Below are 16,698 nucleotides of genomic sequence, written 5' to 3' on the forward strand. Positions count from 1 at the left end.
TTATGCATCAAACTCTCTTAGTAAAAACTTTGCTCGTAACGATGTTTTGAAGAAATAGAAACTTAGATATAAATAAACTTATCCTATTGTAGTAGACACATTTGCGCAATTTACGTTTGTGTGGTTTGTGTCAAGGAGAATGAACACTTTCTCGTCCTTCGACACTTTTCATTCACGCTCATATTTTTCATACGGCAAAGCGTGTAACAAAAGCATTATTTCTCCTAATTTGTATATTTTATCCAAAATAGGATAAATGTTTTATATTTTTTCACTCCGCGCTGATAAGAAGCTAACATTTGGCCTAACATGATCTTCTTTATGCGTATAATTGATTTAGAGAGTTAAAAAGACGCGGATCTCTGAAGTTGTTCAGAAAATCAACTTTTTCTGCTATTTCTCCTAACTAAGCTATCGATTTTATCTTATTTAGGATAAATCATCCTATTTAAGCGAAATACACGCATTTCTCCTAGTTTGCAATAGTACTCGACTGTTCATGTTGACCCCCGGTTTTATTTGCGCGGTAATCTAGAAAGGCCTTTAGTGCGGTATAAACAAATGATTTCATTGGTTTAAAAAAATCAAAACATCAAGCTATATCACGTGATCAGAATCATGATCGGACTAAACGGAAGCCGTGGTCATATGTCATATGATATTTTCGCGCGTTTTAATTCGGCAAAGTTTAGTAAACTCGACCACGTATCAATGTTTTGATTTTTCAAGCGGGGATTTCTGTAGAATGATAAAATATGGCTTGGCTGGAATCGACACCATAACAGCAGTGGTGCCCACTATGCGGTCGATCGTCGATTCATTGACCCCCGGATTGTTAATCGCATAATTTCTACGGGAAATCGAAAGTAATTTCATTTAGCTTGTGATGTTTGAGAGCTTGGTTGTTGGGAAGCTGCAAGAATAAAGCCAGACAGTCTCAATCGAACAGAATCGACGATTGAATCATCGAATCGAACCAGTCGAATAACAATCAAACCAATCGAATATTACCCAGAATTTTGACGTTCGATTGAGATTCGATTGCGTTCGACAATCGAATTTCAATTGGTCGATTGCGTTCGATTTGGTTTGACTGGTACGGTCGTCGATTCCGTTGTTCGATTGAGATCGTCTGGATATGAAAATAAATTTACAGCCTGGTCTGGATATCCAGGCTAGGTAGGTAGGAGCAGTATGAAAAACATGAAAAGAAACCATACCAGTCAGAAGAGTGCAATCAGTGGACAGAATTCAAAATGGTATGAAAAATAAATTATTCTCCTAAAAAATAAAAACATGTTTTTGTTCAGTGATGTCGTCGAAGATGATGCTTATTTCAGTAAAACTTTGATCAAAATTATAAGAAAAGCCAGAATGTGAAAGAGGTATGACTAAAGCGTGCAACCATCCAAAATTATATAATCCATATAAATATTCCCAATAATTGTATAAAACTGTAAAATAAAAAATTTTAATTTCTACAGTAAAGAGCCCCAAGGATGGTTTCGCGGGCTTTCTTTGGGTGCCAATTTCAGCATATTGTAATGGCCTCGTTTCCAATCAAACAGATCGCGTACTAGGGATTTAGTGTTTAGATGTAATGCATTTAAATCTACAAGCCAATTTAGATGGATTACATCTAAAGCCGTACGGACCTGTCTTTAGATGTTATACATCTAAATTTTCTTTCGTGATTGTGTTGTGCAACTGCACACTTGCTACACAGTCAATTTTTTCTTAAGGGGGGTTAGGGTTGGAGCTCTAGAGTTGCAATATAAGGCCGACGGCATTTTTAGAGGCATTCGTACCCTGAGACTTAAATTAGGATCCTTGTAGGGGCACCGGTAGGGTTTGGAGTTTTGTTAATTAAGGTCTGTAAATTTCATGCTATAAGTATTTGTGTATGACAGCATTCTGCCATGTCTCGTTGGCGCAAGTGGTAAGAAATTGGGTTTGTAAACTTCATTTGGTGGTTCGAACCGGGGTAGGACACCTATTTCACCGGTACAGACGAATTTCAGAAAAATACTTAGAAAACAGATAGAAACACTTGTTAGAAAGTCGGGAAATCAGGATAGCAGATGCTTCAATGCTTTACAGACTGCCAAAATTTCAAAACTTTGGTAGTTTTTCGAAGGTTTTGAGAATTTTTTGTTCAATTTTCCATTTTATCAATGAAGACCTTTTTGTGTCTTTTTATTTTCTACTTCACATTGTTGTCAAGTTTTTGCTGCCTTTTTAGGAGATTTTATTGGTGAAATTCTAATTTTATTTTTATTTTTTCGCTGATCGACCGACCCTCTTTTGGGTAGCTTGGCCCGCAAAACAACAGAAACTAAATTGGCCTCGCCTAATCTCGGACTTAATAATAATATTCTCATTAATAAACTAATCCAATTTTAAAGCAGCACCCCTTCCCGCAATTAGGTCTCTTCATGTATTTTAAAATTTAGATTGTTTCTCACCAAGCAACACCACACCCCTGTGTCACAGACCCGATGGACCCCTCGCCCCACTGGAAAAATTGGCCAAAAAATCGTCCTCGGTGGAAAAAAACCCCTAAAATTCAATCCCCACTGGGAAATCGATCTATGATTTTGTCCCCATTGGAAGTTGAATGAAAAAAATTACACTTCAAAACCATCCCCACTGGAATTTTTTTGCTGGAAACAATAGATTTTCTATCCCCATTGGAATTTCGATAGAAATTTTCATCCCCACTGAGAGAAAAAGTTCCACCGAGGAACTGAGACAGGGGTGTAACACCCTCCCTCCCCAGGAGGTCGCAACAAACTCTGTTTTTTATAAGGACCAGAAAGCTTTTGTCGATGATTAGCTTATCTTAATTTTTCCTACTTTTAGCCTACCAAATTGCAAGGGGCAAATCACTAAAATAAGTCTCGTACACAAATTTATAAATAAAAAATAAATCAAAAATAAATCATAAGTAATTCATAAATCAAAAATACATCATAAATCTCGTACACTATTTTTGTAGTGATTTGCCCCTCATCAAATTGGTCTTATCAAAGTCAACTTTTCGCGACATCTAAAATTCATTTTTCGCCACATCTCAAAGTCAGCTTTTTGTGATGTCTCTAAATTCTTTTCGCGACATCTCAAAGTTAACTTTTTGCGACATCTTAATTTCATTTTTCGCCACGTCTCAAAGTCAGCTTTTTGCGATGTCTCTAAATCCTTTTCTCGACATCTCAAAGTCAAATTTTCGCCACATCTCAAATTTATTTTTCGCGACATCTCAAAGTCAACTTTTTGCGACATTTGATCTCCTAGAAGATAAGAACACATAAACTCTCTCCTCCGGCGGCTTCTGGAACCATACTTGCATTCCGTACAGGGGGGGATCATGCAGTTGGTATCACAATCAAGGTCATAATTTTTGAGAAAAAATTCCCAAAGAAGTTTTGAAACCACAATCGATTTGCAAGTACTCTAAACTAAAGTAGGTTGTAAGGGTAGCAGGGGCGGATACAGGGTATGTGAACGTGGTGAATTCACACACTCAATTTTCTCGATTCGAAAAACTAAAAAAACTAAAATTGTTTTCTATAAATTTTTTCTTATAGAAAAAATATTTTGTTCTTTCAAAGAAACATAAATGCTTTCTGTACACAAAATGTTCAAAAGGTACATCTGTTGATACGTTTCACTTTCTGTGTTCAAAATGACGTCAAAGAAGCTTTTGTTTGTGTGAGAGAGACTCTCCATCGTAATAAGTTCTCTGAAGGAGTCGCATTCATCTTGTTATCATACCTCAACGGTGGAGATTATTTTGGCAGAATTTCGTGAGGATAATTACATAGTTTTGCATACTTTTCACGAATTTTCATTCCTTCAGACTGTGTGAAACCATTGACATGGTGAAACCACTTTTTCATACCCTTCACACTATCGCGATTTACGTGTAAACAAATCACGAAGTTTTCTCTCTTTCTGAGTCTGATCTAAAGTTTTTTACAAGAACATAAACTAACATGAGTACATTTTGAAACTATGATTCTGTGCTCTTATAAGTAGAGTGAATCAAAGATATTATATACATGTGTGTGGCATGTAGCGATGGGGTAGAGTAATCCTTCAATTATCGGATTCAAAAATCGGGACTATACTGGAAAATCGGGGTAAACCAGAATTTTCACACAGTGATAAAAATTCCTGTATCCGCCCCTGGGTAGAGTTTTAACTCTGAGTTTTATAACGCTAGACTTAGGATCCAAAAGTTCAATAATAGTCCACTAAGGCTCAGAATATAGCCTGGAAGTCTGCCAACCCATCCCAAATTGAAATATTCGATTAAATTAAAGAGATAGCCCAAAATCGAATGCTTAAACCTTGAAAAACGTTAAAATAACCGGAATTCTCAATATATTTCGACCTTGATCGCAGACATCATGATACGATTAGTACCGTGGTGGGTCATATTTGATTTATTTGTTTTATCCTCCAGACTTACCAAATCAGCTTGTTTATTTTAAAATTAATTGCAGCTAAATATTGCCAGTCTTTTGTTTTTATACACCCCTGTCTCACAGCCCCGGTGGAACTTTTTTCCTCGGTGGGGATAAAAATTCCTATTGAAATCCTAATGGGGGATAGAAATTTTATTGTTCAAAAGTTAAAAAATTCAGTGGGGATGGTTTTGGAGTCCAACTTTTAAACATTTAATTTCGAGTGGGGATGAAATATAAGTCAATCTCCCAGTGGGGATAAAATTCCAGGGTATTTTCCTACTGGGGAAGAAATTTTTGCCAAATTTTCCAGTGGAGCTGGGGTCCCAGTGGGTCAGTGACACAGGGGTGTTTTTATTAAGTTGTGCATCACTACAATGTCCTTTTAAGCTTTTCTCCCAGTCTTTCGTCAAACAATGCAAAAGTGATATATTCTTATTTCTAGGGTTTTAGACCTAAATAATGTTGGGCAGACTTGACTTTAAATGTTGGGCCTTGTAGCTTTGTATCATATGTTAGGCTTTGTGTTTATTATAAATCAAATAGAGAAAAATTACCAAGGTTAGTGTCAACCCCAGGGCTGTCTAGGGTACTGACAGGTTTCAGATAGTGATTACCTTGAGTTTCGGCCACTCAAGACCACTAAATATGGCAGAAAGAGGGACCAGTCTGGCAATAGTCAAATGCGTTTAGTACTGCGGGGTAATAGGTGCAAAAAAGGGTGGTGTCAAACCTGCAAGTTGTCAAATGCACTTTTGGGTACTCAATGCTAATGGCGCTCTCAGATTTTAATTTTGCAGTTAGTCATCATGATGTCTGGCACCAACTTCATGACCCCCCCTGTTTCGTAATAAAATTTGAACCAATGAGAAAGCTTGGGCAAACAAAATAGCACTTAAGAAAGAAACCGTGATGAAATCAAAAGAAATTTTGTTATTGCTATATTTATGTACACGCCTTTTTTATATAAGAATGGTGTAAATCCATTTCATCATGGATATTCTTAATTTTTTCGGGAAAATCATCCTAAAATATTCTTACAGCACATTCTTAGTTTAGGATCCTGAATCATACTAGATCTAACATTTAGTACATACGTCTCAAGCATAAAATGGCACTTTTGTAAAAGGAGTGAGCCTTGGGGATGATTGATAATTTATAATTGAAAATGCTAAAATGGCATTCTTAGCTTGAGTAGCAAAATTCCATGATGGTGATATTCTTAGCATTATTTATAATTTTTTGGCCATTTTCATCATGGACATTCTTATAAAGTGTATTCTTATAAAGAAAAACGTGTATTTCTTAATCGATTCTCTCCTAGATGTAAACACTCTGTTTAAAAGATTCTATCAAATCGCTTTTCTAAAATTTACTTCGACACATTTTTTTTATAAGAACAGACTATCGTTTATTGGGCAACAACAGTCAAGAGCATTTTAAAAACATTTTTTGGCTTAAAACCGAAAAGCGTGTTTTTAGGAAAGAAGTAGGGTATTTTTAGAGCCCGCAAAGCCTTGAAATGTTCTTAGCTTGTTCTTAACACTTCAGCCATCGATTCCATATGTTCTTATATATAGTTTGTTCTTATAAAAAATCTGTATCGAGGGAAAGAAAGGGAAATATTTGTGATATGATTTAAATGAATTGGTAAGTGGCGTGAGAATGAAATTTCGCAATAACAACAAAATGACAGCGATTTTAAATGACCACAGAGTAAATGTTTATACAGTTATTTGACAAAAAAACAACAAGTATCTTAGCAACAAGACAACAGAAGTATCAAGTATCCTATCTTGCATATTCTAAGCGAAAGGCTTTTCTAGAAAAAAATTGAATATGAGGGGGAGGTGGAGGATATCACAATTGTCAGTGATTTACCCCCCGTACAAAGTGACTTTTGGCCCCTCAGACATCGGGTTTTGTCCCCCGGACAAGCATCAGTTGACCCCCCGGACAACCCAAATTACCCCCGGACAGAGAAAATTTACCCCCCGGACAATATATCTTCCACCCCCTATATAAGGACATTTTCTGGAAGAGCCCATTGCACGCTTCTTTTCAAGAATGGTGTTTTTGTTTTTATATATGATTATACATGTATTCTTAAAATTTTGGGAAAAATTATCCTGAAATATTCGTATATAAATGTTTAAGTATTCAAAGGTTAGGATGCAAACCTTGCGTAAATCTAGCATGCAACATATATCTCAATCTAAAAAAGCATTTTTGAGCAACCTTATGGTATTCGATGGTTAAACGCTAAAAATTATAGGCTCGGTTGCCCAATTCCATGATATACCCCTTCCCACACACCCACTGGTAACCCTTTCCACTAGGAAAATTAGCCAAAATATCGTGTCCCCTGTGGAAAATAAACCCTCATCTCACAGACCCGGTGTGATTTTATCGGCCATAGTAGGGGTAAAAATAACGAACCAAAACTCGGTGGGGACTGATATTGATATTCCCATATCTTTTATAATAGGGGTTTGATATCTATCTTTTGTCAGAAAAGTCAGAAAATTCAGTGGGGATGGAAAAAATAGCATAATATTTTTCAGGGACGACTTCCTTGTATTTTAAGTGTTCAAATGGTAAATAAATAGTTACTTACTTACTTACTTACCTTATCTGGTTATTTTCAGCGGGGATAAAGATTAAGAGTATAATTTTCAACTGGAGACGAAATTTTTACCAATTTTTCCAATGGGAAATGATCCCAGTGGGTTTATGAGAAGGGGGTGTGATATAGGAGGAAGTATTAATAATATTGTTTTACAAATTCGCAGGCCGCCGTGCGGACACATGGGCCTCTATGAATCGCTCATACATTTTGGGTTAATTATTTACATTGTTAATATAGACAGGTATGCAACAATAGTGACACTTTCAATCATATTCAAACTTTTTAGCTTTCCAGGCCACACTAAGGGTCTCTTTAAATTCTTCCACTGAGGATGAGTTGACTACTTTAGAAGGCAAACTATTCCACTGCTTAATGCCCCGATAGTATAGGGAGTTACTCTGCGGACCGCGAACACCATCGTTCCCAAAGATTACTACTAATTCAGAGTCGTGCGTTCTCACACAATGTAACCACATTTCTTAGGGATGCAAGATTTTTCATAGTAGTTTAGATGTTTAAAGATCTCAACCATGTCACTTACCTCGCGTCTGTATTTTAGACTAGTTATTCCGATTCTTTGCATTCGATTTTCATAGCTTAGCTGTCCACATGTCTCAACTGTTTTAGATGCGCGTCACTGAACACCTTCTATCAATCTCGCGTGTTTTTTCAGTTTTGGTGACCAGATAACCTGGGCGTATTCTAAGTGTGGTCTGACAAATATTACGTACAGTTTTCGAAACAGTTCTGGAGTGAGGTACGTGAAGGTCCGCCTGATAAGACCAGCCATTAAATTAGCTTTTTTCACCTGGTTTGATATGTGTTGGTCAAAGGAGAGATTCTTATCGATGATAACACCAAGATCTTTTTCGAATGATACACGTTCAAGAATTTTACCCCCTAGTGTGTATTCGTGTACATGTTTGATATTATTTGGCTTTCCTAGGGTTAGCACATGACATTGGTTAGGATGAAAAGTTAATAGCCATGTTTCGGACCACTTTTGTAGTTGGTTAATATCGTTTTGTATTACTAGTGCATCCTCAACTGATTCCACTTTATTGACGAGTTTGGTGTCGTCAGCAAAAAGGAATAGTTTTGACTTAACGGATTCTGGTAGATCGTTGATATAGAGAACGAAAAGGGTAGGCCCTAGGACGCTACCTTGAGGTACTCCACTGAGCACTGCTTTTTGCACCGATTCAACTCCGTTTACTTTGACAATCTGGGATCGATCCTTCAGGAAGTCTTTGATCCATTCAAGCAGCTTGTTTTTTATCCCATATGCTTCCAGTTTGATTAGGAGACGTTGATGAGGAACTGAGTCGAATGCTTTTGCAAAGTCAAAGTATATTGCGTCTACGGCTTTACCGTTTCCAATATCTTCGGTGCAAGCATCTAGGTAGTTTAGTAATTGTGTTACAGTTGACCGGCGGTTGATGAAGCCATGTTGTTTGCTAGATAGTAATTTCTCTTGATCAAGATATGTCATAATATGGGTTTTGAGAATCTTTTCCATTATTCGGCAAACTATAGATGTTAAGCTGATTGGACGATAATTTTCTGCTATGTTTTTGTTTCCTTTTTTATAGACAGGTGATACGTTTGCAAGCTTCCAGTCCTTCGGAAGACAACTCTCATTGAAAGATTTTGTCATTATCAGGAAAATCGGTTCTGCGATGTATTCGGCAAGCTCCTTGAGCATCCTTGGGTGAAGCTCATCTGGGCCGAGGGATTTATTTGGATTTAACTTTTTTAGTTCTTTCCTTATAGTTTCAGTGAGTATGTTGATCTCAACTTCTTTATCCGTCCTAGAATCAAATTCAGGGAGCTCCTCGAGTGGCTCACGCGTAAAAACACTACAGAATTGGTTCTGGAGGATGTCAGCTTTACTTTTATCGTCATACTTAATGGAGTTTTCGTCATTTGGATTCTCAAGCAGAGGGTGGATTCCAGATCTTGCCTTAAGGTTACTACGTATGTATTTCCAGAATCTTTTTGGGTTTGTTTTGGACTGTTCGCTGATCTTTTTCTCGAATTCTCTTTTGGATCGAGTCAGGGCTCTTTTGGCGTTATTACGGGTTGTTACATACTCTCTTCTATATCTTTCAGTGTCTTCATCATGTAGAGAGTTGATCCATTTTCTATGTGCTTTTCGTTTCGCATTAATTAGGTAACAAGTGTTTGAATTTAATGGGCATTTGCCTTTTTTGATCTTATTTGGCAAGTCTTTGTTGTTATTGTTGGAAGTTGGCACATAAAGGTTTCGGAGCTCGATCATTTGCTTTAGGAACAGGTCCCAGCTCTCATTTACATTTAATTCTACTGACCGCTGGATGAAGTTGGTGGACCAGTTTATTTGACTCAGATGGGTTCGCATTAGGTGGTAGTTAGCTTTGTTATATTGATATCTATTTAGTTCATCCTTGAGAGTGAAGTAGCCATAGAATTTAAAAAAGAGGACACTATGATCACTGAGATGGAGTGGGGCAAGATATTTTATCTCAGAGACTTGATTTTCTTCCCCTGTAAGGATGAGATCGAGTGTCGATGGCCTATCGGTTCCACGTCGGCGTGTTGGTTCGAGGACATGTTGGTATAAGAAAGAGTCTCTTAGAGCATCGAGAAATCTTTCCTCGTTGCTATCTTCTTCGCATGGGGAAGACCAATGTTTCCAATCGATCTTTCCGTAGTTAAAGTCTCCTACAAGACATAGGTGAGTGTATTTTGGGTTTAAGCAGAGATCTTTTATGAGCTTGTTCATGTTCTTGTTATTTTCATCGTAGTCGTTTGTTTCGGTTTTGGTCGGGCTTCTATAAAAGCAGCCAAATAACATTGTGTCTTTGTTCTGCATTGCTATTTCTATCAGACAGACCTCTTCAAATCGAATTTTTGTTTCTATTTGTAGGATAAGGTGTTCAATGGAGTTGTGAACTAGTATTATAATTCCTCTTCTTTTTTTCATTCCAATATTTGTTTTATATGGTGTGGAGTAATTTTCGAAAGAGTAGTCTTGATCTTTTCTCTCGGAGACTCGTTTGGTGTTTACCTCAGTTATGGCAATTATATGTGGTTGTTCTGCGATTACCGTTTTTAACAGTTCATTTTTCTTTTTACTTGTCATTTGGTCAGCGTTTGTGTAAATTATCCTAAGTTCTCTAATTGTTGGGGTTGTTTCTGTAGGTTTGTTCATGTTTTGGTTTGTTGGGTTTTTATTTGAGCTATCGTCGTTATCATTTTTGTTTGGCCTTATTGGCTGGTTGGGTTGTTGGCTGTTACGTTGGTTTGGCTGTTGTTTAGTGTCGTTTTTTTGTAAACCTTCTTTAGGTCGAATCCGTTTTTTGAGGATCCTCGGACTCTCCAAATGAACTCATTCGTGGTGAGATTACGATTTCGGTCTTTAGCCTGCTGGGACAGTTCCTTATAGCATTCGCGGTCGGATCTACATAGGTCTTCCGTGATGCTCATGCCCTTATACTTTTCGTTTCCCTTTAGTGACGGGAGATTTCCCATTAGCTTATCTTTATCTTCCTCACTATTGAGGCATATCAATAGTGGACGGTTAGGCTTCTTCCCTATTCTAAAAACTTTCTTTATCTTAGAGGTGACATGAAGATCTTTCACTAATTGTTCACTCCATTCACAGTCTTTAGTATGAGAAAGTTGGAGATCGGCGTCTTTGTCCTCGAGCTGTTTTTTTAGGTGATCTTCGAACTCTCTACTGCTCTTTATTATTCCCTCACATGCATCGATTTCTCTACGAAGTCTTTTCATTTCGTTTTGTGTTTGAAGGGATGGTTGGGCTTTTTCTTTCTTGGGGACAAGTTCGAGCAGCTTAGTCGGGACTTCAACGCAATTGATACAAATAAATTTTTGAAGTCTATTTTCTTCAATTGTTTGTATTGCAAACGCAGGAAGCAGGCAACATCGATAGTGAACAGATATTTTGCAGCTCGAACAGATCAGCGAGTCCTTATCATTATCAGCGACGCAGCGATTTTCGGTACAAATAATGATCTCATCCTTTGGTGCGACTTTTTTGGAAGCAGCTTTTCGTTTGGGTAGTACGGATGGTGTTGCCGATGCCATTTGGATGAGTTTTGGTCAAATAGATGGATTGTAGTAGTTGATTTTTGTTTGAAAAACAGCTTTTTGGTTATTTTTTGTAGAGTTTTCCACTGGAAATTTTCATTTTCATGTGGAGCTGCAATTTCATGTCTTAACTATTTGACGTCAAATTTTTTAGTCTGTCATGCTCCCAGAATATATTATAAAAAAGTAGTTACGTTTGATTCAAATTTCTACCAATTTTCACAGTTGGCGGAGGAGCGCAATCGGCCCTTTTTTCGGACGGTGTGGCAGAATTTGATGGAAATTTAGACGGAATTTCGGAAATTGGGCCCTCTGACGGAGACGGAAAGTTTGACAATTTTAATGCGGAAAAACGGCATTTTTCGAAAACGTTCTCCGGAATTTCGGAATTGGCAAAAAATATTCAAAATTCGCGGAATTTTCGACATCTTGAATTTCAAAGGAATTTTCGGTGGTGGAGCTTCGGTTCTCTCTTAGACGGTGTTTAACGGAATTCCGAAATCAGGTACCCCCTGAAACCCTGGCCCTTTTATCCTTCCTAATAACTTAAATTCAATACGCGGGGTGTTTAACTAACTTATCTCTCTGCTAACATGCACGTTTTTTTTAAATAATAATATCCATGATGAAAATGGCCAAGAAATTAAGAATAATGCTAAGAATATCACCATCATGGAATTTTGCTACTCAAGCTAAGAATACCATTTGTAGAGTATTTTCAATTATAAATTGTCAATTAGCCCCAAGTAAGATTCACTCTTTTGGCAAAATGCCAATTTATGCTTGAGACGTTTGAATTAGGATAGTAACCTAAGAATGCTGTAAGAATACTTTAGGACGATCTTCCCAAAAAAGTTAAGAATATCCATGATAAAATGGATTTACACAATTCTTATAAAAAAAACGTGTATTGTGTTGCACACAAGAGAGAAAATAAACAAAGATCCTCTTACGCACGCACTTTTTATAAGAATGTCAATGCCTTGGTGTTCTCGACTGATGCTTAAAAACATGATTTTAACATGCTCTTTTTTACAAATTTTAATATTAATATATTTCTGACCCATAGGCGTAGCGAGATACCCTGCAAAATATATGGATGAGAGCAGTTTTTACGACACTCTAATTATTGTCTTTGTTTTATCAAAAGAATATGTCATAAACGTCTGCACTTTTTCATAAATTTTGCAGGGTATCTCGCTTCGCCTATGCACCTCGAAGCCTTATGGTTAAATATATTGTGTTCTTATACTATATCGAGAAAAAAAAACGTGCTTATAACAAATTATAAATTATAAAGGTATGCAGTAATTGGAAACCACAGGCTATGTTATTATAGCCCATTAGATAGAGTCTTTTGTTCCATCTTGTGAAATGAAAATATTGGAAAGTGTTGTATGAAAATTCTGTTTGTTTGTTCGCTTTATAAAGAAAACCACAAAATATCCTAATATCTTACTATACCTTTTTTATGAAAACATCCAGAGATTTTGAAACCTCACAATTTTTTGGGTTTTAAGGCTAAAAGTATTTTTGACATCTCTTATTTTCGCCATTTTGTAAGTATTTTTGCTTTTAGAGTCAGCAACACCTTGAAATGCTCTTAATTTTTTCTTGTATATTGTTTGTTCTTATAAAAAAGACATTTCTTGTAAGACCAAGAAACTACTTAGAATATAACAGACCTTATTTTGAATGAAAATTCTTAATGAGAGTCCCGTGGTATGACTATAATTGACAAAAGTCTGTTTATAAAGCAAACAAGATCATTTCAAATCTTTGAACTATCACTTTCTCTATTCTGATAAATAGGCTGTTAAGTGTGTTAATTTTAATATCTACTGTTTTTTCTATTTGCAAGTTTCTTTAAAAAAATAAAATGGCATCACAATTGAATTTACAACAGAAAATCAAAGCATTGAAATCGAAGAATATCGATCCATCAGAATGCACCCAACGAACATCATTATATCATCAAATATTGATAAATGCAAAATCCACCATCGACAAACAAAACCGAAAATTCAACCTCGGGAATGGTCAGTTATTTACCGACCCTATTCGTGCCGCTGATCATCTTCTCCAAAGAGAATATGCCAAGTCAGCATTATTTGACGCCAACCGTCACGATCCAATTTTCATTCCCCCAGTTTTTCAATCACACCAATACGCAAAGAAGGATTCAACCGTACATCTCCTTGATTTCGATGTTAACATTTTAAACACTCTTAAGAAAAGTTTGGATAATTTGAAGAAGGATTCTCCAGCCTTTTGGTTTACGGGAGAACTTCAAGCTTTCTATGATCTCCAATTAAACAACTCTAGCGGTAATGATATCAACGCAAGAGAATTCTATAATTGGATCTTGAATGTCCAAATCATGTATCTCTTGATGGAAGAGATTGGCAATCAACCGATCCAAAGTTCTTTAAGAATGTTATGCTGCTGTCGTCAACCAAGTACAAACGATCTGACTTTACCATCAACAACCGAGGATAACAATACATTCATCCAAGCATGTATCCAGGAATTGGCTTTAATATCACCAGGATCAAAACTGGAACAAACTCTCAAAAAGGTAACTGATCAATTTTATTCTCAAAACTGTAAAAATTCTTTAATACAAGCACATGGAGACCTGTATTAAATTGAATATTTCAATTTGCAAATTGAATTGTAAAAAATCTTTCATTTCATTTCCAGACGTTAAAAGACGTTAAAGATGAAGTCAAAAACTTGGTCATACAAAACCCACCATCCCATCCAACAATAAAATGGCTTTTCGGATTAGTTCTATCGGAGCTCGGTGAAAAAGGCGAACGCTCGTTTTTCGAAAAACTCTATTCGATCAAAGATGACCTTGTTCTTGAAGATACTGTGATTCTCAGTTCCATCAGTTTCCTCACCAATGTCCAAAAGAAAATGCACCAGGAGATTGACGTCCTTCTTTTCTCGTGGACCAAGAAATTAATCATATGCGTTGAAATCAAACGGACACTGACTATAAAAGCTTTTGACCAGTTGGATAAATACCATAAGTTGATAGAAAAGAGGTTGAGTGATCAATTAGGACAAGGCTGGACGTACCATCCAGTCATTTATGTCGAGAAGGACAACCTGCTCTCCAAAAATCAACATTACATTGACCAAGAAACAGATTTGAAATGTTGGTTATCCCCTTTGTTGGCAAAATATCCGACCGTTCCCTCTGGAATACCTTTCATCCCAGCAGTAAATCAAGTTAAAGACCTCCTGAGAATCGTTGTGTTTGCCATTAATGCTTCAAAAACAGCACCCATTACGACATCGAACTGGGTGGAGTATATCTCGCAAGCCATCGATACCGTCTGCACTACTGACAACATACTCTTTTACAGTCAGCGTCAACTTCCCATCATGAAGACAGACACTTCTGAATTCAATAAGATCCTCTTTTATGCGCCTTACGGATGCGGCAAGTCTTTCATCCTTCAGGAAAAAGCAAAACAATTGAGTGGAATATCAAAGTACAAAGAACGTGTTATGTATGTCATTGAGAGGGGTTATGAATTGATGATTGATGATTTAGAAACCCTTCTTGAGTGGAGATTGAAAGACGAATTGGGAAAAGAACATGGAGTTGACGTCTATGGATACAGACTCTACCATGTAAGTTGCATTTTGAATCTAATTTTGAATCTTTTTCTAATTTTAACCAAATAAAAACGGCTTTGATCGAATGATCGCCTTCAAATTATATTACAATATATTGTTTTATTGATTACAAACGATAATAGAATAACTGATAAGAAAAAGTAAAAGTAAAAGAAAATTCAGATCGTTTTAAGGCTACAACCTAAGTTGCCAACACAGATTCATGATTTGCTTATTTCGTTATTTTCATCTTGAAAAAATGATTCTACACTTAATACTGTAAATAATTTAAGTTTACTGGTATTATTAAAGCAAAGTCAGAAACGATAAGTCAATTAAAATTTTATCATGCATTTTTCTGTAAGAGACTTTTAGGATCCTTTGCATCCAAATGAAGAGATTTACTTAAAATAAAATTTTTCTTTTCTTTCAACAGCTCGATGAAGAGCAACAAAAAGAGGACATGGAAAGGCTGACGAAGAGGATTCGAAGAAGAAACATCAAAGCTTTATTTATCGATGAGTGTCATATTACCGATTATCAATGGAAAGAAATGATCATGAAAGTCAAACAACACGTTGATGTGATTTGGATTGCATCAAACGGAATGGCTCATCATGATATTTTATCAGGTCGTGAAGATCTTTCGGAGTATGACGATTTCATGGAATATGAACTTGACGTAAATCTAAGAAACTGTGAAAGTATCGTTAGAGAGGCATTAAGCTTTGAAGAAAGAGATAGTTCGGTGTATAAAGACGGTTTAGTACTTCCACCAATGAATCACCCTAATGGAAAGCAACCCTACCCTTCCAGCTCGTTTGAAGATGCCATCACAAAAATGAGAAAGATAACGAACGATGGAGTGCTAGTGATATATGATATTTCATACGAGGAGGAAGATCTTCAAACATTGAACACTATGCAATTGAAATGGAAAAGGTATGGAAAACGTAAAAACAATTTCAATAAAGGTGAAAGTCCATATCAATTTCTCGTAGACGGAAACATGTTATTGATTGACAATCAACTTATTTCCGGCTTCGAGTGGAGTAACATCATCCTCATCATCTTTAAAGGAGATACAGGAATTATTGATGACCATCCATGTAATTCCATCATGAGATGTACCACGAATCTCACGATTGTTGACGAATTTTGGTAACCATCCAAGTAATCGGATCATGAGATGCACGACAAATCTCACGATTGTTGACGAAAATGAATATTCTTCAGATGAAACCGATAGTGATAGTGATATTTCTTCTGATGAAACCAATACTGAAGATTCTTCCGATGATTAAATTTAAAAGATTAAGACTACTACAGTATAATTAAATATAATTTTTGAAATTAGTTAGTACATAGAATTTTCGAGATAATCATTTCAGTTTTTGTTACATTTTATCATTTTAAGGTAACAAATATTTTCTTTGACAACTAAAATGGAGTCACGAATTGAGTATTTTTTTTGGAAGCAACATCGTTTTTCTTATTGGCTTGCTCAAGCTCTAAAATGTGCAACTTTTATGTAACCTTTCAGGTTAATGAATGGAAAATGATTTCAAGGTTATAACCCTAAAAATTTAAGAACATCTAAGAGGCTTCAATATTTCTCGACGTTCTTATAAAAAACATGTAGATATTATTAACACATCTTACACTTTTTTTTTATTTTTAGTAACTATTTGTAAATTTTTTTCACTCACAAAATTAATGTCAATCCCTTGTCATAAAAAAACAATTATTTGTTTTACAAAATTTATTTTAATGTCATTTATCTTATCAAAAATATCATTCGTAAACCGTATGAATAACAACCTCAATTCCTTTCGTCGGGAGATATTTTATTATATATTTTTATTCTTTGTACCT

At 36.1% G+C, this 16,698-nt stretch overlaps 1 protein-coding gene across 1 annotated transcript; it reads left to right on the forward strand.

Moving 5' to 3' along the window:
• Positions 1-13,045: 13,045 nt before the first annotated feature.
• On the forward strand, positions 13,046-16,319 carry LOC136800128 (uncharacterized). The gene is made up of 3 exons (XM_067056740.1): positions 13,046-13,768; positions 13,894-14,838; positions 15,260-16,319. The coding sequence occupies exons 1-3, from the start codon at positions 13,070-13,072 to the stop codon at positions 15,986-15,988; spliced, it is 2,373 nt and encodes a 790-aa protein (XP_066912841.1). The 5' UTR covers positions 13,046-13,069; the 3' UTR covers positions 15,989-16,319.
• The last annotated feature ends 379 nt before the right edge of the window (positions 16,320-16,698 follow it).

The sequence above is a fragment of the Clytia hemisphaerica genome, unplaced genomic scaffold (genome assembly GCF_902728285.1).
Source record: "Clytia hemisphaerica strain Z4C2 unplaced genomic scaffold, Clytia hemisphaerica genome assembly, whole genome shotgun sequence".
Classification (NCBI taxonomy): domain Eukaryota; kingdom Metazoa; phylum Cnidaria; class Hydrozoa; order Leptothecata; family Clytiidae; genus Clytia; species Clytia hemisphaerica.

Excerpts from the sequence above, each read along its gene's own strand:
- LOC136800128 (XM_067056740.1), top strand. The coding sequence starts at position 13,070 with ATGGCATCACAATTGAATTTACAACAGAAAATCAAAGCATTGAAATCG. Across the intron at positions 13,769-13,893 it reads TGGAACAAACTCTCAAAAAG|ACGTTAAAAGACGTTAAAGA; the intron begins GTAACTGATCAA and ends TTTCATTTCCAG. Across the intron at positions 14,839-15,259 it reads ATGGATACAGACTCTACCAT|CTCGATGAAGAGCAACAAAA; the intron begins GTAAGTTGCATT and ends TTCTTTCAACAG.